General features: G+C 40.6%; 2 protein-coding genes and 2 pseudogenes across 3 annotated transcripts; 3 read left to right on the top strand and 1 right to left on the bottom strand.

The window, feature by feature from the left end:
• The first annotated feature begins 711 nt into the window (after nucleotides 1-711).
• Nucleotides 712-2426, top strand: LOC103704218 (nuclear transcription factor Y subunit B-3-like). Its single transcript, XM_008787418.6, has one exon. The coding sequence runs from the start codon at nucleotides 1465-1467 to the stop codon at nucleotides 2140-2142; it is 678 nt and encodes a 225-aa protein (XP_008785640.3). The 5' UTR covers nucleotides 712-1464; the 3' UTR covers nucleotides 2143-2426.
• An 11899-nt stretch (nucleotides 2427-14325) lies between these two features.
• Nucleotides 14326-14973, top strand: LOC103704217 (cytosolic sulfotransferase 12 pseudogene; annotated as a pseudogene).
• Nucleotides 14974-15075: 102 nt separating this feature from the next.
• On the top strand, nucleotides 15076-15408 carry LOC148699899 (flavonol 4'-sulfotransferase-like). The gene has a single exon (XM_088711423.1). It carries the CDS (start codon nucleotides 15076-15078, stop codon nucleotides 15406-15408), a length of 333 nt encoding a protein of 110 aa, XP_088567549.1.
• A 7827-nt stretch (nucleotides 15409-23235) lies between these two features.
• LOC103704216 (cytosolic sulfotransferase 8 pseudogene) lies at nucleotides 23236-24692 on the bottom strand (annotated as a pseudogene). Its single transcript, XR_015973676.1, has one exon. The product of XR_015973676.1 is annotated as a cytosolic sulfotransferase 8 pseudogene (transcript).
• Between the last annotated feature and the right edge of the window lie 506 nt (nucleotides 24693-25198).

Here is a 25198-nt window from a genome sequence, read left to right as displayed (position 1 = left end):
TCTCTCCCTTTATCTTATAATACCAACTCCATCTTTTCCTATATTCGTTCTGTATACAAGAGTTTGAATCTTCTCCATTTTATGATGGAACTGGAAAACTATAGTTTGCTAGAAAAGTCTAATGTTGCAATCACAAACATCTATATATTAGACGGTAAACCATGATTGTATAAATTCCGACGGTAGAACCACTTGCGCTCTATATAATGTGTATGAGATAGCATGGTGAGATTGTGATAGGGCTAATGTAATCATAGACATTCATATATCATGCAACAACCCGAGATTATGTATGGTGTACTACAATAATAATAGAGTCTATATAATCATAGACTATGACGCATTATTATTTACTCTTTGCTCGACATCAAGAAATAAGAAGAGCACAACATACAAAAAATACAAAAAAAAAAAATTACAAAATTATATTATTAAAAAAATTTAATGAGATGAGATCGTGACCTTCCAAATCTTTTGCCTCTTTTTTCTTTCGTGCATTAACCAAAAGGGTCATGCATATCTAAACACTGTGCGAGACTCACACCGTGTCTAGTCAGAACTCGGAAGCGCCCTCCACCGACTTTAAAAGTGGGGCCCACTCTCACCGACGACCGAGATCAGCGGCACGGTCCACGCATCGACGGTGGAGCCGATCCCACTTGGCCCAGACTTATCGATAAACAAACGGACCCTAATTATCCACGTGTCGCCTTCGATGAGATATTAGGACCGCGATCCAACGGACCCGGATACCTCGGCGGCCCTCCTCTCTCTCTCTCTCTCTCTCTCTCTCTCTCGCTTCCCCTCCGGCCCCCAACCCCCGCGCGATCTCCGACGCCGGCGTCCTGTCCGAGCTCCCTCGTTCTCCGGCGTGGCCAAACCCTAACCGAATACATGGAGTCCTAGGGTTTCAGAGAAGGTCACTCGATCGCTTTCTTTCTCTCTTTTTGGTTACGACAAATCCTTCCTCCCCCACCCACTCCAACACTTTTATTATTATTATTTTTATTTAGTTCGTCATGCTCGCTGTTAAAATGGAAGAACCGAAAGCATGGTTCCTTATCACCCCCCAAAAAAAAGCCTAGTTCCTTGACCATCTTTCTTTGTATCTGGATCGAATTCTGGAACCCTGGTCGCTTAGAATTCCTGTGGAAACGATACTGGTTTCCGCTTCCTTCTACCTCTGGGTTTTTCTCGGAGATCTATTGGATGTTCTTGGTCGACCTCAATTCCGTCGATTTCTCTACATATTTTATTACCTAATTCCATTCTAAAATCATATCCGAATCCTCTCGGCTCCATTTAGCGTGCAGAATTAGGCGCCGTCTCTGAATCCTATGAACTCTTAACTGGTTTTCTGTAGAAACGAGCTCGAAAACCCTAGATTTTGATCCGGAGATTGGTGAACGGCTTCGAATTTGCTCCGGGTTGTGGGAATTTGGCGTAAAGTTCGGATCTTGATCGATGGCGGATTCGGATAACGATTCGGGAGGGCAGAACAACAGCAATGCGGCGGGGGGCAGCGACTTCTTGTCCCCCAGGGAGCAGGACCGGTTCCTGCCGATCGCCAACGTGAGCCGGATCATGAAGAAGGCTCTCCCGGCGAACGCCAAGATCTCCAAGGACGCCAAGGAGACGGTCCAGGAGTGCGTCTCCGAGTTCATCAGCTTCATCACCGGCGAGGCCTCCGACAAGTGCCAGCGAGAGAAGCGCAAGACCGTCAACGGCGACGACCTCCTCTGGGCCATGACCACCCTCGGCTTCGAGGACTACGTAGAGCCCCTCAAGGTCTACCTCCAAAAATTCCGGGAGATGGAGGGCGAGAAGGGCACCTCCTCGTCGTCCCAGTCCCAGCAGAAGGAGGGAAGCACTAGCGGCGCCATCGGGGGCAATGACGACGGCTTTAGCACCGGCGCCGGCGGCGGTGGCGTCGGAATATATGGTGGTGGTGGTGGTGGAGGGATGATGATGATGATGGGCCAGCAGATGTATGGGTCGCCGCCGTCATCATCGGCGTATCACCATCAGATGGCAATGGTTGGGAAAGGCAGTATGGGGAGTGGTGGTGGTGGTGGTGGTGGTGGTGGTGGTGGGAATTCCTCCTCTTCTTCAGCTGGTCTTGGAAGGCAGGGCAGGATATGATGTTAAAACTATGTTGATCTATAGTTTATGTTAGTGTTTTTGCTGTCTTTTAATTGCTTGGGTTCTTGTCAACTTTTTCACCCCCCCTCCCTCTGTTTCTAGAGTCACAGTAAGGTGATTTTGTCAAAGTAACAATGGACTGAGATGTGTAACATAGTATGTAGTCCTTGGATGATGGGGTTGGGTTGGTCTCTGAATTCTCTGATTGGGGAGTGAAAGGTGATATGTTGTATAATATTACAATTTATGATGATGAATTGAATCTACTTCAGTTGGAAAAACAAGGAATTTTGATTTAGTTGGTTTTGGATACATTGGATAATATATGCTACTGAGGAAACAACAATATACTCTTTTTCCATTTCTTAAAAATATATGTTATACTACCTAAAAAAGAAAAGAAAATGAAAATATCAAATTTATCTCAGGGATAAACAGTGTCCAAACCTCGAAGTTTAGAAGCAATGTAACATAAAGAATTGTTGGAAAATCATCAATTCATTTTCTGAGAAAAGCTCAATAATTGCAGCCAAAACTCTGACAAGTTGCTTGCAAATGTGAGCTCATGGCAAACTGCAACTCTCTTATCACCCTGTTGAGAAGCATTTACTCTCCAACATTGATAAGAGATATAAGGACTGAAGAAGATGGCCACCCTGATCACCAAAGAGAGCGCTTGGTTTGGTTGGGAATTTATGCTTCCTTAGACTCTCATATCATAATAGATGGTTCAATTAATTAGACCATCATTTCACGTCTGGCATCTTTTAGTTCTAAACAAGTGAATAGAGGGGAGGGAATGAGAAATATTTATTTGGAGCTGTTAGTGTAGGCATGCTTGAGAAAACTGCTCAAATCTTTAAGGAGTGTGTTACTCTCTTTGTTGCTTGCTATAAGTCTCCCTCACAATTTTTTTTTTAAGACAATGAGTGTAGGTAGTTGGCTTAGCCCTCACGAGATAGCAAATCATGCCAAAGCTAAGGTAAAAAGTCGGCATGGATAAGGATGGATAGCTAAAAACTGACCTTTGAGGTATCATTGGAGAACACTTCCAAGACATCAAGAAAACGGGAAAGGTAGGAAGGGATCTCATTGGCCAGGGCAATATTGCATTGATGCATTGCCTGTTCGTGGGGAAGCATTTGAAAACATGGCTTAATTAGGCTTCGTTTGATAGAGCTTTTGGTGGGTCGGAAACTACTTTCTGACCCTCCAAAAGTACTTTTGGATGGATTTGGATATTTGGTAAAAAAATCGAAAAGCCATTTTAGTCTTGCCAGAAAACTGAAAATATCTATTTGGGAGAAGCTCCAAAATAGAGCTTCTTTGGAAAAGTACTTTTAGCATGCATCGGGAAGCACTTTTAGATTTATACAATTTTTCTTTTTAGACCAAAATATTCATGATAAAATTATATAATTACAGAAAATGTCTCTTTATATCATACTAAAAAAATATTAATAATAATGATAATAATTATAATATTTTATATCAAATATATTATATTATATTATATTATAAATATAATATCATATTATATTATATCATAATACATTGATATGTTATGTTATATAATATCAAATTAAGTCTCAAAGGCGTCAAGGAGGGGCTCAGTTTCAAGGGATGGCTTGCTGAGACGTTCAGAAAAAGGTCTCATGGGCAAGACAGAATGCGGGTCTAGATAGGCTAAAGACCACAAAACGGAATCAAAAGACAGGTTTATTATGCTATAGAATACAATATTATATTAACTATATTAGAATAATATTGTATTATATTATAGTAATATTATACTATATCATATATTAATGTATTAATACATATTATATGTTATTATAGTCTATTATATAATACTATGCAATGTTCTTTATGGTTATTTTGTCATATCAAAAGTACTTTCTCAATTTATTTGTCAAACACATTAAAATTCCACGACACTTTAGAAATGTAGTTACCAAACAACAAATAACATTTTATAAAAGCTCTGTTTCAAAAAGCTCTACTTCCAACAGCTCTGCTTAGTAGTTCAAAAATAACTACTCAAATAAGGTCCAAAATTTTCCCTCCTGCTGCATGAGAGAGGTTGGGTGTCTCGCATGCTACATGTTTCTGCGTTCCTTTTGCTATTTACTACATATTGTTTGAAATGACAGTAAATCCCGTGAATTAAGAAGTAAAAGATTACAGATAAAAGAAGGAATCCAGTGGGCATTAGCCTTGGTTAACACGGTGAAATACAAGTCATCAATTCCAGTTTCCAACAGTAAAGGATTTTAATAAAAACAGAAGTCACTACACAGGTCAGCAACAGTATAAAGCTGGGCGAAGGAATTAAGTAGCATCGACGAATTTGACATGGGAAATTTGGCACCCCAGTTGAGTGCAGGTTGGGCGCGGGTTAGTTCGCCTTGTCACAGTTTATGATTAGCCTGGGCCAAGGTTTGTAATTTTATTAGTTCACAACACTGTGACTTAATAAAACTCAAGAATATGAAAACGAATGAGTCTGGCTTCCACTCTTTCAAGTTGCACATAGAAATCAAGACCGAGACAAGCATCCACCATGATGATTGACCAAAACTTGAGGAACATTGGAAAGTGAAAGAGCTAGCGCTGCACATTGAAGGTTCCAAGAGAAGTCAAAGCAGGGAGAGGTTGTTTGCATTCAGCAGCAACTCCAATCTATAGCAGGAGTAGGGCACACAAGGAGTGGAAAAGTATGAGCAAGGTAGTGAAAGAAGGGAGTCTAAGAGGGTGGTGGTCTGTCGGTGCTTTTATGTCTTTGGCTGTGCTTTTGACACATACCAGCAGGCAAAAATGGTTAAAGTTTGTGGTCCCTCCGCAGTCCAAGGTTGACGAAAAGTTTGATGACATTGGAAGTTTATGGCCATGCATTCTACTCTCCAGCTGTTGGATCCTCCTCTGGAGTGCGGATTTTAGTCTGAAGAGTTTTATACCATCATGGATAGCCGTTACGTCGTCCATCTTCAAGATGGAGCAGCTCTCAATTATGCCCGAAATATATTCGGGCATTTTTCAGCACGATACACAACATATCGTAAGAGATGAAAAAGAGCCATTTATCTTGATGCTGCAGCTATCTATAATGGTACAATACTCTGCGGTGCAAAAGTTGCACTGAAAAGACTCCGCTCTCATATACTGAACTTTGTATGCCATAAAGCAATTGACTTACAAATTTTTAAATGTGCACCCACTTATTGAGTTGGTAACCAGTGGTTTGAGCCCGCCCCCTCCTTAGTCTCAGTTGGAGATCCTCCTCAGGGGGAAGTGTTATCATGTCTTCTGATTTTAGGAGACTTGATATAGTCCACTTGATCAAGCTTATCCCACATCAAGTTAAACCTCGTTTAAATGGTGACTTAATCCAATCTGATCAGAAGTTATTCAGAGTTTATCTTATCAGGATAAGAATCCGGGTTTCTAACCTAGCAGTATAAATAAGTCTGTGGATTTATCACTTAAGGCACTCAAGTCCTGCATAGGTTAGAAGCTCTGGATCTCTTCTCTCTCTCTCTTCCGCAGGTCTCTTCCTCCTCGGGTGCTTAGTCTTTCTTTTCTCTCATGTGGGTGCATGCTTAATCTCAAAAAGTGCTTAATCAACGATGGCCGAAGGTTAGCAAAATTTATTTACTTTTTGAAATCTTCCGCGGCGCATTATTTTGCTTACAGGAAGTTCCGGAGAAAAAATATCTAAGCTAATGCAGCGGTTTCTCGTAGATTCTCTTCACGGTAGCTTGTCAATTGCCGGTGAAAATATATCAATGTGCGAGGATGGAAATCATGAGAAAGAATTTGGGAATGTTGAAGCTTCTGTTATTGGGATGTCAGCCTGACAAATTATCCTCTATGCAGCAGAGCTTAACCCCGCCTTCTGTGCTGAAAAACCAGTTCACTTTAAATCAAAATTTCAACCAAGCTGGCAGTAGAAATAATTTTGAAGGTAGAAATAATTTTGGAGGTCCATGGTATTCGATGGAAGAGTTAATTAAACAAGCTAGATATATTTCTAGATTTTTAGATTGTCCCAGGTGAATGGCTACTTAACTTAAGCTCATGGTTTCTACCACCATCAAGTTAAAGGTCAACAGAAAAATTTGATCTAATGACTTGAGGTAACAACAAATTTTAGCTTTGGGATACCGCCACTTCCCTGCTGGTTGATTTGGGGAGTCATAAAGAGAAAGGAAATTTCCATTGTACATTTCTCCTAAGCAAAGCTAGGTGCAGATTTTCCACTAAGCAAAGATATTCCTACCATCATTGCAAGGATCCATGTAGGCATGTGCTTAATTCTACATCGGCTATGCTTTGGGTAGATTTGGATACTTATATAAGGCCAACAAATCCATGTAATGTCCTCTGATTAGTCTTTTGGGGTTAGGTTTTGGATTGTGAAAAATGATATTATAGCGTATCCGGTCAATGACTTATGCAGACTAAAGGATACTGTATTACAAGTCAATCGTGATGTTTGAGATTCAATTTGAATGGATTTCAACCTTTAGCTTAGATAGGACGTCCCACAATGGCTCTGCATTGTATAAATTTAGATATTTATACAGAGCCAAGAAACCAAAATAATATCTTTCGGCTTGTCATTTTGGATAAGGCCCTAAATTATGATAATCATTTTAGTACATTTATCATTATTATTACTATTTTTATTTTTATTATATTATTCTTTATTTTAAGTAAACTTCGTCGGTGTACCTTTTTGTGCTGGGAAAAAGAAAAGACTTCTTCCACTAGGCTTCTTGATTGGCTGCGAGGAAGCATGAACCACCTCCACTTGGACTACCCGCTTTCAAAGAGTTCACTCCATGTCCACAAATAAATCAAGAGAGATATTTGTGTAGTCAAATATTAGTATCTCTATCATTTATTTATTTTTATTTGACAAATTCAGATACAAATTATAATATTAATCAGATTCAAAAGTTTATATCTATATTTATTTTAAATGGTTCGAATACATATTGGATATTAAAAACAAGCTATTAGTTAGATAGTTAAACTTTATAATCGCCAATAATTGAACTTTATGACCACCAAAACAAAGATATCACTAAATAAAAGATAAATTAAGTCAACAATATATTTATATGATCACTTATTATTCTTAAATGTTTATTAGCGCTATATATGATTAAATAGACTATAAATAGAACAGAATTTTGGAATATGGATCGGATAATTTCTATGTATCTATTTTTCTTTGAGATATAAATATGAACATTAATTGCATGCTCAAATTTATGTCTATTCAGATAGATTCAAATAAAAAAATAAATCTAGATAGATACTATCCAATCCATTGTCGCGGCTATTGAGCAGTAACCAGCCACTTTTATATTACCGAGCAATTGCACCCTATACAACATTTTTGAGTTTAAATCTTAGTTATGCTATTTTAGATAATTTTTGAAAAATAGTGCATAACTCTCAAAAATGGGGCGAAGGAAAATCATCTGCATTTTTTGACTTGATAGCCATCAATTTGGTTTTTGGATTACTGTCCTCAAGAATTAATGAATAATGTACCTTGAGGGTTTGTTATAGAAGTTGGAATACATAATCCATGAATATTGTATGTAGGGGGCGAGTGGGACAGCTGAGGTCCAAAAAAAAAAAAAAAGTCTTCCATCTATACTTGGTTTATTTTATAATTAGCTTGAAAAGAACAAATTCATAGGAACATGATTCTTATATATAGACTCATGTCCAACCTGTGAATTTAATTATGACAATAATTTATTTAAATATAAAAAAAGAAATAATATCATGTAAAAAATATTTAGAGTTGGACATCACAATAAATTGATAGAGATATAAGAATGAATTAAAATATAGATTTAGTTAAAAAGTGGTCAATTTTGAACATGATGTTCGATCTACTTTTTCGTTCAGTATATTTTGTTTGTTTTTTTCCCTTTTTTGAACTGTTAATTGTGAAGGATTCATTTGAGTCTATGGCTTGCCCCACTCTTAACATCATCTTAGAGAAGTTGGACTATGTTTCTAAGAGTTTCTTTAATCAATGGTGACTCATCAGGTCCGAGGGCTAAAAAACTAATTTATTTACAAATTGGGTTTTTCCTAAATGTCTCAAATTTGCCCCTCCTTATTTTATGTCCATATGAGTGGTCTTTAAAGTTCAATCACAATTGTGAAGTAATTTAATAGATCAAGATTCCATCATCCTTATTTTTTAGGGATAAGCATAAGATCAATGATGTGGAGCCCGACTGCACTACCGAAAGATAACTTTCATGCCAAATGGCTATCGGTGATTAGTGCAGTTCATAAGATAAGTTAGATGGTGCATGTGGATTAGTAATCTTTGCGTGGCTTGTGATAATGAAGTTTTCTCATTTTCCCCCCTCATTAAGGTTTATTTGGTTGGAGAAAAGATGGGGTCTTGACCTGGTGGTTGTACGCAAGATCAATCAAGCTCAGTCAATTGAGGAGCTAAATTTTTCCATAAGAATAATGATGTGGAGCCCAACTGCACTACCAAAAGATAGGTTCCATGCCATATGTCTAGAGGTGAATAGGGCAGGTCATGAGTTAAGTGGGATGGATGGGGGGTGTGAAGCAGCAAGCCTTCATCTTACCTACATCTTTTTCAGATTAGGCATATCAACATCCTATAAACTCCTAAAACTTCTCTTGCACAATATGGCATTTCCTCAATAAATTCATACTATTGAAGGAAAGTATTCAAAGATGCCCAAGAGATTAGACAAATCACGTTGAAGAAGTGATTAATTATCCCTGACAAATTAGGAAACTTACAAACTCTATCAGCCTTGATCTCTTTCTGCCATGGCTTCAGTTGTGTTTCAAATAAAATGGCTTTGTCGGAAGAATCTTAGAGCCTGTTTGGGAAATCCAGCAAAATTGGACCTGTTAGCGTGCTCGGCCCATTTTTTTATAAAGATCCTTTCCGGTCTTAGTCTATATCCTATTTATAGGTTTTTTCGAGGTTTTTATTTTCATCCCATAGGATTTGGGTTGGAGAGAGATTTGGTCGATATAGGCCTTATTTAAATAGGTTGCGTAATCCATGATCCAATACGAAATCCAGCTATATCCCGCTGGATTTTCCAAACTAGCTCTTATTAGAATCAACATCCAAAAAGCCCTTAACCTCCTTTGCTTAATCTAGCATCCAAATAGGCCACTAATGTCCTATGCTCAAGCCTTGATGCTATGTTTAGATGCCATGAAGACAAGTCTTAATCTAAATAAGTATGCAAGAATTTTCCGAAATCAGTTGATTAATAAAGAGGGTAGCATCTCTCTACAATGCTGAAGCATTAAAATTGAATCCATGATACTTTATTTCTTTTCCTTTCTTCGAGAAACTTGTTTAGATAAAAATGCTCAAAAACATAAAAAAAAAAAAAAAAATTCAAGTTAGACATTAACAATTTTAGCCGAGCATCTGGTAGATGGGCCCACGCGTCCCATTAGCGAAGTGCCCTAGATCTAAGGCACAGGGCCCAACTTGAACTATCCATGAGCCTCCATGGACCCGGCCACTGCCAACCTTTTAGGCTGAGCCCATTCTGGGATCTCGGACCGTAGTTTCTTCGTTAATTGCGAATGATTGAATTATTAAAAGTACGTGCAAATCGTCTCTTCGTTTTCGTTTTCTACTACCATTCGTTTCTAATCTTCTTCCATCGATCCATGTCGTCAAATGCAAGCAGAGGGACATACAATATAAAGGAAACGAAACTATCCAAAAAGGAACTACTTTCTTCTCTATTCACAAGGATTCACAATTTCACATTGAACAATTTGAAGATTTAACACTTGCAACAGTAGGTATTGAAGTAGAGGCATTTAAAAGTAACCCCCTTTGATCCGCCATGAGAAAGGCCATGAGCGAGCAGGGGGTGTAGAGATTTTTGATACTACAATTTCAATAGCAAAATTATGTGCAGCTTGGGCAGGACTGAATTATGCTATATATATATATATATATATATATATATATATATATTGAGGGCTTCACAAATTTGTTTAGAAAAAAATTCGATGATGGTTATCAGATTGCTTTCTAATTCATTTGTGTTAATGAAATCTTCATCCACTTTTGCAGGTTTGCTGGCGAATAAGATTTTCGTCGCTATCTTTTGAAATTTCATATATTTACAGAGTAGATCTTTCTTTTCAGGTCTTAAATATTTTATTTTTTTATTTCTATCGATGTATTCATTCTCAATTAAATTAAACTATTCGTTTTAACCAAAGAGAGAAAAAAAAAAGGCATGAGCTACATATTTTCAAGTCCTAGTATTGAACGATATCCATTCTATCCCAACTGGCTTATTTCGACACTTATGTCGCTGAGTCGGCTTCCAAGTCTTTGTTCTAGTTCCTTATTCTGATGAAATATTGGGTGGATCATGACCTTTCCATCAAAAGATATTCACTTGTCTACATAGAAGCTTTTGTCATGGTTCCTCCATTAACAGGAAGCTGGTTCATCCGGATCTTCCTGAGTTATGTTATAGATGCACTGATATCAGGATTAACATGTGATATTGATTGCTTAATTCCAAACCATAACCCCACTAGACTTTTGCAGTAGTGCGAGAAGAACTCTGACTTGCTATGATCCGTTGATCACCAACTGCCAGTTTGCAGCAAAATTCAAAATGTTTTTCATTGCCTTCAACATAAGACTTTTCAGCTTCGACCACACCCTGCAAAAGCTCCATCTCTCATACAAAGTTGAAATGTCCATCTAGTATAAAGACACTTATACATAAGTTCAACCAAGATAGAAATCCCATGCATCAAGAATTACAATCCCAGCCTCCTTGTCCAAAACTTCGTTGTATTCACTTCATGCTAGCATCTACAATGCGAGACCTTGATGAGCATTGTTGCTGCCAAAACTCGATCTTATGATCTAGAGACTAGGAGGGCATGGATCAATCTGCTACCGTGGAGGACGAATCATCGATCTGCATACCAAAAAAAGAAGAAGAAAAGGTCGATGGAGCTCATCTAATTGAGGGACCTCCGATGCTTAAATCAAACAGAGCTTTGAAGAGCAGGATATTTAATAGGATGAAGAGGAAAAAGAAATAGAGCGCTCGTAACATCGTGGTCATACCTGGGGCCTTAGCTCTTTTTATAGATGACGAATTCATGGTCCATTGGAGTTGAGCTCTAGAGTTGAGTCCAATGAGGAGCTGATTGGCTGGTCTGATTTTGGGCACCATATAATTATTTTATTTTATCTTATCTTATTGTTTTTTTTTTTTTTTGTAGAAGAGAAGGGGCTTGGATGAAGAGGATTGAGCCTTATTTGTGCACAATTTGGACAACAAGAAATACTCATGCAATTGCATGTTGACGCCAGTTCTAAGACTGCTGTTAGGAAAGGCTAGTCCAACCTGTTACAAAACTTCCATGGATGAGTTTGTGGGTATGCGAGCTACAAAAGGGGCTGAAGCTCATTGCAGATCAAATAACTTCGAAGCTGAACCAATTTGTGCCCATTTCCGTCGAACTATCCCCAAATAAGGCTTCGGCTGAGTCCACCCATATTAAACTGTCTTGGAATCTGACATGGGTCATGCGTCTTAGTCCTGGATCAAGTCTCTTGTACAATCTTAGTCACATCTACACAGTTTAAACATCTACCCGGTTCTAGTCAGCAAATTTGCTAGGATTAACTAATACAAATAGCTAGGAGAAGAAATACAAGTAGCGAGAACAATAAGAAGGAAGAAAAGTAGCAATCTTTTCTTAGCAAAGCAAATATGAGATTACAAAGGCCTCTTTCTAATCTCTGAAAAATCTATAAACAAACATAAAACTATATCTCCACATCTTTATCCTAAAGAAAGATCTCTCGGAGGGAACTATATGAGGTGCCATGTTGTGAGATCTCTCGCCTGTTTTTTGAGTGTTAACGGTGAAAGTGCCACCTATTAGAATTACTTAAATAATTTTTTTGGAAAATAATACTGGACAAAATCTTGCCAACTAGTTTAGCCCAACTTGCTGAGTCCCTCTCTAATAGGCTCTGAATCTTGATGAGTATGTGTGCGTGTGTGTGTGTGTGTGTGTGTGTGTGTGTGTGTGTGTGTGTGAGAGAGAGAGAGAGAGAGAGAGAGAGAGAGAGAGAGAGAGAGAAGAGGGATTAATTTAACAAATTCAAAGAAAATCATCCAAGAGAAGGATGCTATCAATGAGCTATGATCCCATCACAACCTAGGACCTTATCCAAAATGGCTAATCGAAATGTATTTTTTTGAGTTCCTTAGTCCTGTATAAGTACTCAAATCTCCTCGGCGAATAATCGATTTGGGACTAAACACACGCCCACATGGATCCTCACATGCTTTCCTGTTCAACTCCTGACGTCCTCGTGAGGCTAAAGGTTCAAATCCATTCAAATATAATCACAAGTATCATGATAGGCTCCTAGTCAGCCTCCATGAATCCATGCTGCAATGTCTCCACCACAATAGGCCCATGGTCAGCCTCCATGAACCTGTGCTGCAGTGTTCCGCAGTCCACATAAATTATGGAACGAGTTTATTTTAATACCATTTATCATAATTCAGGACTTCTAATACCATTTGTCCTCACAGATCCAATTCATAACCTCTTTCACTTGAATAGGATGGATTTGTTGATGGTCGTGGTGGATAGGAATTTGACGCATTGAAGAGAGATGAGTTAGATGGAAGGTTAAGGAGGGGATTTGTGATGAAAGGAAACAGAGATAAGGAAGTGGCTTGAATGGTCATGGTTGAACACTCTATGTGAGATATCTAAAAGGTTTTCAAATATATCTGTAGAGTTTAATTGATTTAGAAGGATCATTAAACTCGATGTAGACTACTTTGGTTACTATGGATAGGACTGAATATAATCCAAAAGCGAGTTCCGCCCTATTGGAAAGCCAAATGACGTGTCAAACATTTGGAGATAATAACTTGATTATACGGCATCCAATTGAGATGATTTTTTTTCCAAATCGAATAACTTTTTGAGATCTAGAATGTAGCATCCTCTATGAGAGGTCGCACCTCTAATGACCAGGCCTAAATTCTATCATTTGGGCTCTGAAACAAATCAATCAAACTTAAAATTTTATTTTTGAAAAAGATTATGATCGGATGTATCTTCCAATCTAGAAAAATTCGGTAGAGCGATAGAAGGCAAAATTGATGTTGGAGTCAAAATCTACGTTCTATATAATTTTAGTTTTTTCATATATTTATACTAGTTGTATGTATTTTAAAAAAATGGTCTTATTCAAACTGTTAGAGGAATCCAAATCGAATTATGCAAGGACAAACCTCACCAGCTATGTACCTTAGTTTTGTGATCATCAACAAAAACAAAGGTGGTGCAATTCTACTTTTACTAATTTTTTATATATTTCTAAATATTTTTTCAAAGTTTCGAGTTGAGTTGATTGAATAAATTTTTTCTTTTCTCCAATCTGATCATTAATTAATCTAATTGGATGGTTAAATAGAAAAGCTTGCTTGCGAGTGTCTATTATATATGTGTGTACACACACACACACAAGATATTTATGGATAAGGGAAAGGTATCATCTTGCAAAGCATCCTTTCGTATTAGGGGTTTTTCATCTAGTTCCTTACGATGATCATGATCGTGATCATGGTCCATTTCTTATGATCGAGAGAAAGAAGTTGAGATTCGTGAGGCGTCAAAAGGGGGAAGAGAGTGATAATACGGGCAGGGTCAAATAATACAGTGTAATGTGGAAAGACAAATAGTAAAAAAGTAGCTCTAATAAAGTGTAATATATATTTATATATTAGCTGTCTTTACTTTTGGAGCTGGGCACAAAGATTAAGTGGCTGAAGACCCCGGTGCATGTTCCGCTTCTCCAGCCACCTATCCTTGTCCCCAGCTTCAAGAGAAACGACAGCTAATATATATAAAATATATATACAGAGGCATCAACCTTCTCATTCTTTTAGATAAGCCCCGCAGCTAACGTCATACCATCTGTCTCTACTCTCTCTTTTTTTTTTTGGTGAAGTCTCTTCTCCTCAAACCCCTTGCAAACCGTATCCACGGGAAAGAGCGAGAGCGAGCGAGAGAGAGAGAGAGGGATCTGAGTAGTACAGCTTCCTCCTTCCCCTCATGGCCAGTGATCCATCTCAATCCAGTGGCTCCCTATCGTCACATTCTTCAGAAGAGAGGGCAAAGGATCCAACTCCAAAGCTTGTACAAGAGTATAATGACCTCATCTCTACCCTTCCACCAGAGCAAGGCTGGCAACCAGTCTCCCTTCGAAAATACAAAGGCTTTTGGATTCCTGATCAGGTCCATCTCCGGGGCCTCTTGGCCATCCAAGACCACTTCAAGCCTCGTCCCACCGATCTCCTCCTGGCCACCTTGCCCAAGTCCGGCACCACCTGGCTCAAAGCACTCATCTTCGCCACCATGACTCGAAGCCAATACTCCTTCGCTCACCACCCTCTCCTCAGCCTCAACCCCCACAACTGCGTCCACCTCTTGGAGGAGCTCTTCGCCATCGGCCAAGCTTCCAAGGTCGAAGCCCTCCCTTCCCCTCGGCTCCTTAACACCCACATGCCCTACTCTGTGCTACCGGACTCGATCGGAGCATCCGACTGCCGAATTATATATGTTTGCCGGGACCCCAAAGACAGGGTGGTCTCCGCGTGGCACTTCACCTCGTCGTGGCATCGCAGCAAGAAGACGACGTGGGAGATGATGCCGACGACTGAATCCCTGTCGTTCGCCACGGCCTGCGAAATGGTTTGCTGAGGGAACTCTCCCTGGGGGCCGAACTGGGACCATGCTCTGGAGTACTGGAGGGAGAGCCTGAGAAGGCCTGAGAAGGTGTTGTTCTTGAAGTATGAGGAGGTGATGGAGGAGCCGGTGGCGAACGCGAAAAGGTTGGCGGAGTTTATGGGATGTCCCTTCTCCTCAGAGGAGGAGAAAGAAGGGGTGGCGGAGGAGATTATAAGGCTGTGTAGCTTTGACAAGCTGAGCAAACTAGAGGTGAACAAGAGTGGTGACCAAGCCTCGTTCTTCAGGATACCGAACTCCTGTTACTTTAGGAAGGGGAAGGTGGGGGATTGGAGGAATCAGTTGAGCCCGGAGATGGCCCTGAGATTGGACAGGGTCATGGACGAAAAGCTTCAGGGATCCGGTCTGACCCTCAGTGGTGTCGCCATCCAAACCACCACCATCACATGAGAAAAGAGAGATCGCTGATGGTGCACCAGAAGTTCGATCCCGATGGAAACTGGTTTATAAATGTATTGCTGGAATCTCTGTTTGGATGGAGGTCAAGCTGATAGTAATTAATATGAATTTGGTTATGTTTCTGCTCAGGTTATCTACGTCCAGCTGTGTTCTCATTACATTTTCTTAATGAAATATGAGGTGGGTTTTTTATTGCTGTTTAGAGTTTGATGGCTTTTGATTTCCAGTTTGGAGGTGTTTGGAGGCCTCTAGTTTGGTGAAGCTACCTGAAGCTGTAGAGGAACCTATACTGCCTTATTCTTTGAAGTTTTCTTAGTTTTTATCTTGATTTCTGATGGCTGGATGGTAATCCCCTGCCTCAGATATTTATCTTCATCAAATAGGAGAACTGGGAGTGTTGGTGAGGGGCATAATATCGCGTGGAGTATAGATAAGAATTTTGTTCTATTACAAGCTGGTGGTTCTGTTGAAGTTTTGTATTGGGTTCCTCTGCTCTGTATTGGAAAGGAAACTTGTTTTGCTACGTTGCAACAAACGTCAAACGAGGAGATTAAATCGGCCAAACAAATTGGGTCCAACTTCCCCCCCTACTCCATGATCAGTTGCTGATCACAACACTCGGAACAGGGGAACCAACACTGCTGGCCCTTTTCTAAAATAGATTATATGCCCTCCTCGCTTCTTGGCAATGTGAGTACAAGAGGGAGCCTGTCAAAAAAATTCATAGCCATCTGAGTTAAGGCCTGTTTGGCTTTCTGTAGATATATATCTGAGCTTAGTTCGGTTCAGGAGAACCCACTTTAAAGATTTAGTTTGACCCGCAACTTAATTTTAGAATAAAAAGCCTAAAATGGCTTGATCCAGGTGAGTCGAAGCCACTTCAGCGAAGCGAGTTCTTTCTCAGCCAACTTGTACCAATTCAAACATTATCAATTGAATCAGTCAAGAATACAAAAAATCGATAGATCGCTCCTAGCTTGCCTTCGAGGCAAGCCTGCACTCTCGCTTGCTTCTTACTCGCCTATGAAAACAATACTACACTTGATGCCTAAGCTTCGTCCACTTTTGTCTAGATGATATAACCATCTCTAGAGAAGTGATTAGAGCTGCTAAATCACTTGAGAATTCCTTGCTTAATATATCTGCCACGACAATTCTCTAGTTAGATCATAATCTTTTAACAGCTCCAACTATTTTTCTGTTTTAAATTATACATTTGAGTGAAGACATATTTTAGATTCTTGTGATTTGTAAAAATCTCACACAATTTCTTATAGAGATAATGTCTCCGAATTTTTAGAGCAAAAACCACCATGATTGGTTCCAGATTATTATGGAATAGTTCTTCTCATATAACTTTAACCACCTATAAGCATAAGCTATACCTTCCCATTCTATATCAAAACATAACCTAAACCATTACAGGATATACTACATGGAAAATGCAAGAGGCTCCCATTATACCAGTATAGCATAACCTCAGGAAAACCTCTATTAACCATATAATGATTATAGCACAATACCAGTAATTTGTATCAAAGATAGCATTTCAAATTTTTAATATGAATATAACAGCTGCTGCAATGGTTGTTATAATTAATGGTGTTATACCAGACAATAAACAGTGGTGTTATTTTTCATTCACTTTTTATTGGATAAAAGTATTTTTTTTAACCATATATTGTTTTTAGGAGAGAGATTAATAAAATTGATTTTTAAGAAACAACTAGTACTTTATGCAGGAAAAGGTACTAAGTTAAAATAAAAGTCAACATTCCACTATAATACTAAAAAAATATATTATAACAGCCCTTGCAATGATTCAAATTTACCCTTCCCCGAGTCAGTCCAGTCAGAAAGGGGAGAGCCCGCAGTCTAGACTGCATCTCTAACTTTCGACGATTGAACAGCACTTTTATATCCAGATTGGAACTGGACGTCGAACCTTATAATATTATTATTTAAAATAATGGAAATATTTCTTGTGCCTTCTCTTACTATCTTTAAAATTATGCATGATCATCCATCATGGATTGGGGCGGTGGATTGCGCTTGCATGGCATAAACGCCATTTTATTATGGTCATGGATCAATGTGGATTACAAGAGAAGTTGTGATGGCCGGATTGAATCTCTTCCGTCAACGAAATGAAGAATTATTAATTAAATTAGATCCATTATTAATTATTAATAAAAGTACTATTATTATTATTATATATAAAAATTATTATTATATATGTTGTTTTCTGGTTGGATGGGCAGATTTTTAAGTAATAATTTCTCCAACCAGAAAGAGCTGGGCTCCTTTGAAACGGTTGTACGATTTGTTTGGAACTCTGAAGTCAAAGTCGGCAATTCGGTTCTAAAAATATGAGATATCCGGGCGCATCACGGTATGAGCTGGATTTACAACACTTCTCAGTGGCCGGTAACCTGTCAAATATTACACCTCGTAAAGGTCATGTTTCGTCACACCCAAAGCTAGATCTAAGATATATAGTTATAAAATCTAAACTCAAGCATAAATCCAATTGAAACCCTATCAAATGTTACACCTCGTAAAGGTCACGTTTCGTCGCACACAAAGCTAGATCTAAGATATATAGTTATAAATCTAAACTCAAACATAAATCCAATTGAAACCTTATCAAATATTACACCTTGTAAAGGTCAGATATCATATCTGCGTAGAAATTAGATATTTTGTGTGTGCGTGTTTTTGTGTGTTAGTGTTAGGTTGGATTTTAAATTTTCGGGTTTGGATCAGTCTAAATCCAAAACCAAACCAGTAAAACTTCTGGCCTAGTTTTGAAATTCAAATCTAATGAAATAATTTGTTTATTTATTTATTTTTTATATGGCGGATAGATCATATACTTTTGGTATTGACACATCCAATAACATCAGTAAGATGTGGCCTAAGAGTGGAGGAATGGTCCCATAGCTCTTCCAAAAAATGCTGCCAGAATGCTGCGCAACAAAGAATGCAACCCAATCGGCTGCCTTATTTACTCCCTGTACACATGGACTACTTGGAATGCTGAACGCTGTGCAATCCCTCATCAGCCTAAGGATGTCCTACAGTAGTGGATAACCATAGTCCTTCCTGCCTCGACTCTATATCCATCCAATAACAGTGGCAGAGTCTCCTTCCAAATAAACGCATTCCGCCCCCAAGGTGTGCCTAGCATAGGTGATATCTTTCCATTCAGCCCTCAGCTCCGCATCGGTCATGGATATATCAAAAAGCAGGAACCTTCGGTCGCCACTAATCTAGAGTCGGGTCCTCTGATCACAAAGTTGGCTCTGCCTCTACTTTCGCCACTCGATACAGTACCATCGAAGTTAACTTTAATAAAGCTCGGGAGTGGGTACTCTCAGTAGATGAAAATCATCTGGAATGTTGCAAGAGCTGAATGGGAGTCCCAGATGTTCCTCGCCTTCATGATATCTTCGGCGGCAATATATTGTAAGATCTCAGTAGCCTGAAGTAGAGCCCTCTCAATAATAACCCTCGACTGCTGCCTTCTATTCTCAAATACTCGAGCATTTCTCTCAAGCCAGATTTGGTATGCAAGATAGACAGTTCTGACTCCCAAGGATAGTAGAGCTCTCATCATGATTCCTTTCAAATAATTGAGGAAAGCCTCAATGGAACTTGTGTTCTACATGAAGCTCCAGGTAACTCCCAACATTCCCCAGACCTCCCTCGCACTTGGGCAGTCAAATAAAATATGTTCCACCATCTCCACCTCTCCGAACATGTATCATAGGCTAAAGGAATCCTCAAACCTCTGCCGCCCAAAACACCCTTGGTTGGGAGATACTTCCGTGCTACCTTCCAGAGGAATAAGGCCATTCGGGGATGAATGCGAAGCATCAAGATTCAATCATCTTCCATCCTCTGCGAGGACTCCACTCTGTATAAATTACAGAGATCACTGGCTCTGACCTTTGATCTACAAGTCAATCTCCAAATCCTCCCATCAGGGACTCCTCACCTGGGAATTGACACGCAAGGATTCTCTTCGCCAGCTGGCCCCCAAAGATTTGCTGGATAGTCCCAACATCCCATCTTCTCTCCCCAAGGAGAAGCAGATCACAGACCTTAAGCCCTTTGCATGCTGTGGATCAACCATAGTAGGTCAGACTAGCATCAGCCATTCTGACATCCAAACATCATCCATCACATCTATGGATCTCCCATCTCTAAGCGACCATCTGATGTTGGAGAGTACCCATGGTGCTTGAGCACACATCTCCCTCCAAATGGAAAAACAATGTCAACCGGCTTGGAACTCTACCATTGTAGTTTGCAAGCCATACTTGGCCCTCATCATGGAGCTCTGCAATCCCTTCGGTTCGAGTAAGTACCTCACCATATGTCTGGCTGCTAAGGCCTCCCTTCTCATCAAGAGCAATTGGATACCCAATCTCCCACTATATAGAGGCTGACAAACGATCTCCCATACCACCAAGTGCACACCTCCCCCGCCCCCATGCCTCCCCCAGAGAAAATTTTTGAAATCCAATCTCATCAATAGGGCCTGAGGAATGATAGCATTGGGCATCATGCAAATCAGTATGGAAATTAAGACAACTCTCACTAGGGTGACTCCATCCATCATCGATAGTACTTTCGACTGCCAACCCTCAAGCTTCTGCTGGATGTTCTACTCTATACTACTGCATCTGCCCTCTACAGTCGTCTCCTTGATATAGGTACCCCGAGATATCTCCAGCCATCCTCCTGCTCACCCACTCCCTAGGACTCCTTAATGTACAGTCTGAGTTGGGACTTCGTCCTAGGGCTAAAGCATACCACAAATTTGGTGAGGTTGAATTTCTACCCCGACGCTACATAATAGTCCTCCATAATCCTCCGAATAATGTGGGTGTTCCATTTAGTGGCATGGGCAAGTAGCATACAGTTGTCTGGACTAGGGGCAAGCCTATAGGCCTCAAGAACCAGCGCTAGGGAGGCAGCCCATAGGGCACTGGACATGGTGTCAATACAAATAATAAACATGTAGGGCAAAAGGGGACAACTTTGTCATATACCCACAGTGGATTCAAAAAAAGCCGTCGACTTACCATTCACCAGAATAGCAAAGGATGTAACTCGTGCACAACTCATGATCCACTTAATCCAAGTTCAGCTCCATGTCCAGCTTGATTGCCATTAAGCTGCGCCGACATAATGCCCATTGAAGATCATACATAAAATCTTAAGTAGTCAGAACATTGTCCGAGATACTCCGGCCTCCCACAAAGGCTCCTTGCTCTAGATAGTAAGGCAAGGTATAATATTCCTTAATCTGATCGCCAAAATCTTCTCAATAATCCTGTATAAAGTGGTGCATAAGCTAATTGGTCCATAATGGCCCAGCTCCGAAGCATCTTGTCTCTTCAGGATGAGGGTAACAAAAGTCCTCCTCTAGGATTTGGGCATCAAACAGGTATTGAAGAACTGATGGATGACTGCTACAATCTCGTACCATAGAATAGTCTAGTACCTCCTAGAAAAGAAGGGGAAAATCCATCCGGCCAGGTGTCTTGTCATCTACTAGTGACCATAAGGCCTCCTGGATCTCCTGGCTTCAACCAGACTGGTGAGGGTAGTGCTCTCCAAAGTAGAGACCCTCCTTGGAGGTGATGGCCCAAACGACTGCTCACTAGATCCATACTGTGTCGTCCACCTCGACTTGAAGAACTGCATAAGCTCTCGGCTAAAGGCATCATCATCCTCTAGCATCCGACCGTTACTTTTCCTCAACCTCCTGATTAGGTTCCTCTATCTCCGATGATAATAGATTGGTGAAAAAAATTCTGGTGTTTCGATCGCTGCCCATGATCCACTGTACTCTAGACTTCTGCTATCAGAGGGTCTCCTATTGGTGTAGGAGAGAATAGTGTATTGCCAACTTTGACCTAAGCTCATGCAACTCCACCTAGGAAAGACCTCCATTCTATTTCTCTACAAATTGAAGGTGTGCAATAGAGGTCTCTATCTCCTCCAATCTCCTAAAGATGTTCTCCACCTCCTCCCTATTCCACATTCGCAGGCAACGTTTAGTTAACTTTAGCTTTTGGGTAATGCGGTACATCATGTCACCTTGGACCGTCGTGCGTTAGATACCTCACACAATGTCCAAGACTGAGGATAAGAGAGCCATATATTCTCAAAGCGGAAGGGGGGCAATAAGAAGAGGAAGACTCAGTGCTAACCAAAACTAGTCAGTGATCCGAAGCAATGCAAGACAGATGACGCACCTGATAATCCAGAAACCACTGGATTCACCTAGCTATAGAGAAGGCCCGATCAATCCTCTCCCATACTCAAGTCTGGCCCTGGCGTTGTTGCACCAAGTTTATCTTGGACCAATGAATCCCAAATCAGTCAGACCGTTGGTGGCTATAAAATCTTGAAACTCCCTGACCTCGGTCTTAGTAGTGAAAATTCGCCTTTCCCTCCTCTTCCCCTGGGCCCCATCGACACAATTAAAGTCGCCCGCCACCATGGTAGGGATGCCCTGTTGGATCAGGCTGGTCACCTCACTCCACAATCCTTGGCGCTCTCTATATCAGTGCTAGCATAGACAATCGATAAAAGCCACGAATCTCCATTGCATTCAGAAATCATCATAATAATTTGTTGATTGCAATTATGAAATACATTTATAATTTGCAAATCCTATTCTCCACATTACAAGGATACCATCCAACAAACCTCTGAACTCAAATGCATAGAATCTCCAAGAAGGTGAAAAGCGACGCTTAGCCCTGAGGAGGCTCCTTTTGGACAGCTGCGTTTCAAGGAGCACATATACATCCAAACTATAAAGCAACACTAGCCTTCTAAGGAAGCATGAGAATGATGATTTTCTGGCCCCTATAATTTTAAAATAAAAGTTTCATGATGCCGCGGATAAGTTCGTGCTCGACAAGACTCTCAATCTCAGTCTTCCGTGGCATAGAATAATTTATCAGATATTTTGTTGTGCTCGAGACCACCCTGAACCTCAGCCTTCCGTGGCAGGGAATAATTTATTAGATATTTCGTTCTCAAAACCCAATATTTTGGATAGGTTTCGCATCAGCAAGATAAGAGAGTTTCTTTAGAATCACTCATACACGCGTGAAAATTTATTGAGCCACTTTCCTCCTCACAAACACAGAATTGATAACGTAGTCCTTTTTTTTTTTTACTATAATAACGTGGTCCTTTTCCAATCATTCACACACAAGAGACAATAAATCGAGCCACTTGGAATTGAAACGCTTGCAGCCGAACCCTGCACAGGGGCGTGCGTTGGCAGCTATCACAGTGACAAAGTAGTGTACACAGAAATCGAAAAATGCAATAAAAAGCTGGCAAACTAAACTAGACTTTTCCTCCCAGATAAACCCATCCAAATTAATTTGGTTATATAATATTCTTGCTCTCGCACATATGTATACCCATACATGTTGGGAATTCAAGTTGATCCACAAGCTTAAATCATTAAATTTTGTACCCAACTAATATATCAATCCCTGAACATTTTCTTACTATCTAATATGGGATTATCTGTCTGTACATGGATTTCCAACAACACACACACACACACACAATATCTCACCAGATTATAAGCCATTTGATTAATTTTTATCTATATTATAAATAAAAAAACTAGGAAGCGGAAAAAAAAGTAGGGCTTCATCTCATAGCGTTTACAATAAACACGATATCTGCAAGAGTTGCTCCTCGAAATGATTCAAGCTACAGTGGTGTTTATATTTGTGCTGCCTTCTCTGTGCGATGTACATACATATATCATTGGACTAAATTTTTATTACTTAAAAACAACTCATGGGACAATAAAAGTTTGTAAAGAGAGTTAAATCACACTTTTTTTTTTGTTTGACGCAAGCAGAGGAAACAATAGCTTCCCCCAAATTTATTTAGAAAAGGAAATAAGAAGGTAAATCACACTCTGAAAGCACATTTAATTCACGATATCATTCTCAGGAAAGAATGTTACACCTGATGAACCGGATTCTCGTCCATTAATGTAGCAGCTTCCAAGCAGGTTCTCCCAAGGGTCAGACCGGATCCCTTCAGCCTCTCTTGGGTGATCTCGTCCAGCCTCTGTGCCATCTTCGGACTCAGAAGGTTCCTCCAATCCCCTATCTTTCCTTTCCTGAAGAAAGACGCAAATGTTGGAGGGGCTGTCGGGGCTTTTGCGTTAATTACGCCAGTAGCATTTATCTCCAGGTTGCTGAGGTTCTCAAAGCTACACAGCCTTACGAGCTCCTCCACCACCCCTTGCTTCTCTTCCTCCGGGGAGAATGGGCACCCGATGAACTCCGCCATTCTTTTCACATTTGCCACCGGCTTTTCCATCAGCTCCTCATACTTCAAGAACAGCACCTTGTCGGGCCTTCCCAAGCTCTCCTTCCAGTACCCGAGAGCGTGCTCCCATATCAGCCCAAACGGGCAAACGCCCTCGCAGAACATCTCGAAGGCCCTTGCCAATGGAATCGGCTCCTTGTCCGTCTTTGAGCCTAACTTCGCATTGAAATGCCACCGGGAGACGAACACGTCCTTGGGGTCCCGGCAAACGTATATGATCCGGCAGCCGGAGCCCTTGATCGACTCCGACAGCAGAGAGTAAGGCGCGTGGGAGCTGAAAATCCGAGGAGAGGGCTGGGGTTCCACTGAGGAAAGTTTACCCAAAAAGAAGAGTCTGTCCAGTGACTCCACGCACTGATGGGGATTGAGGCTAAGGAGAGGGTGGCGAGCCAAAGAGTGCTGCGTCCGAGTCCGGATGGCGAAGGCCAGGGCTTTTAGCCAGGTGGTGCCGGACTTGGGGTAGCTCAGGAGGAGGAGGTCATCAGGGCGGGCCGTGAAGCGCTGCCGGACGGCGATGATGCCCCTGAGGAAGTGCTCAGGGATCCAGACGCCTTGGTATTGGCGGAGGCGCATGGGAACCAATCCTTCATCTAGTGGGAGGGTGGAGATGAGATCGTCGAATTCTTGGGAAGGTTTTGCAGTTTGCTCCTCTCCATCCTCTTTTCGTTTCGAGTCTAGTTGGACCGAGTTAATGGAGCTGGAGAGAGACGGAAGGGTGGCCATGGGAGCAGGGTTGGAATTGCTTGGCTCCTTTCAGACCAGCGAGTCCAGAGTCGAGGACCAGGGAAAGCCAGTAAATATCTACTTTCATTGACGGCCGCCAAAACCAAGCCTTTCTGAGCTCCCCTGCTGGAATCCACCGACGCTGGTACGATATCTACCTTCCAAATGAATTGGGACAAGGGTTGTATCTATTGTGCGATAGAAGGATTCATATTCCTTAGCACGAATCCACCGTTCGATCGCGCAAATCTTCGTCGTGGACGAAGGATTTGAGTGCTTTGCAATCTGTGCTGGGTGCGATCTAATGGTTCATGTCCCTCGAAAGTCAATCATACTTCGGCGAAAAGGATACAACCCGCGACCGGTACAAGACACGAATCCGAGTTTAGCTCAAGCTCAACCGTGCTTAAAAACGTGTTGCCCCACAAGCACATCGGGAAGGAGAAAAAAATCCAATGGGGCGGGGACCAGAAAAGAAAATATGAAGTGGATATATTTTACCATATTTCTTCTCATGCTCTTCTCATAGCGGTAGTTCGAGCTGTCTTTTTGTTCGTTTGTTCCTAAAGTTTTTTTCCTACTTTAAGTCCCTTTCTTCTCCTATAAATATATTTTTTACAAAATTATTATATCTAAAAATTTATTAAATTTATAAAATAATATA

The sequence above is a fragment of the Phoenix dactylifera genome, chromosome 15 (genome assembly GCF_051530095.1).
Source record: "Phoenix dactylifera cultivar Ajwa chromosome 15, Ajwa_hap1_PhDact_Kaust_v1.1, whole genome shotgun sequence".
Lineage (NCBI taxonomy): Eukaryota > Viridiplantae > Streptophyta > Magnoliopsida > Arecales > Arecaceae > Phoenix > Phoenix dactylifera.
This window is presented reverse-complemented; position numbering and strand designations above follow the sequence as displayed.

Coding starts and splice junctions, on each gene's coding strand:
- LOC103704218 (XM_008787418.6), top strand. CDS start 1,465: ATGGCGGATTCGGATAACGATTCGGGAGGGCAGAACAACAGCAATGCG.
- LOC148699899 (XM_088711423.1), top strand. CDS start 15,076: ATGGAGGAGCCGGTGGCGAACGCGAAAAGGTTGGCGGAGTTTATGGGA.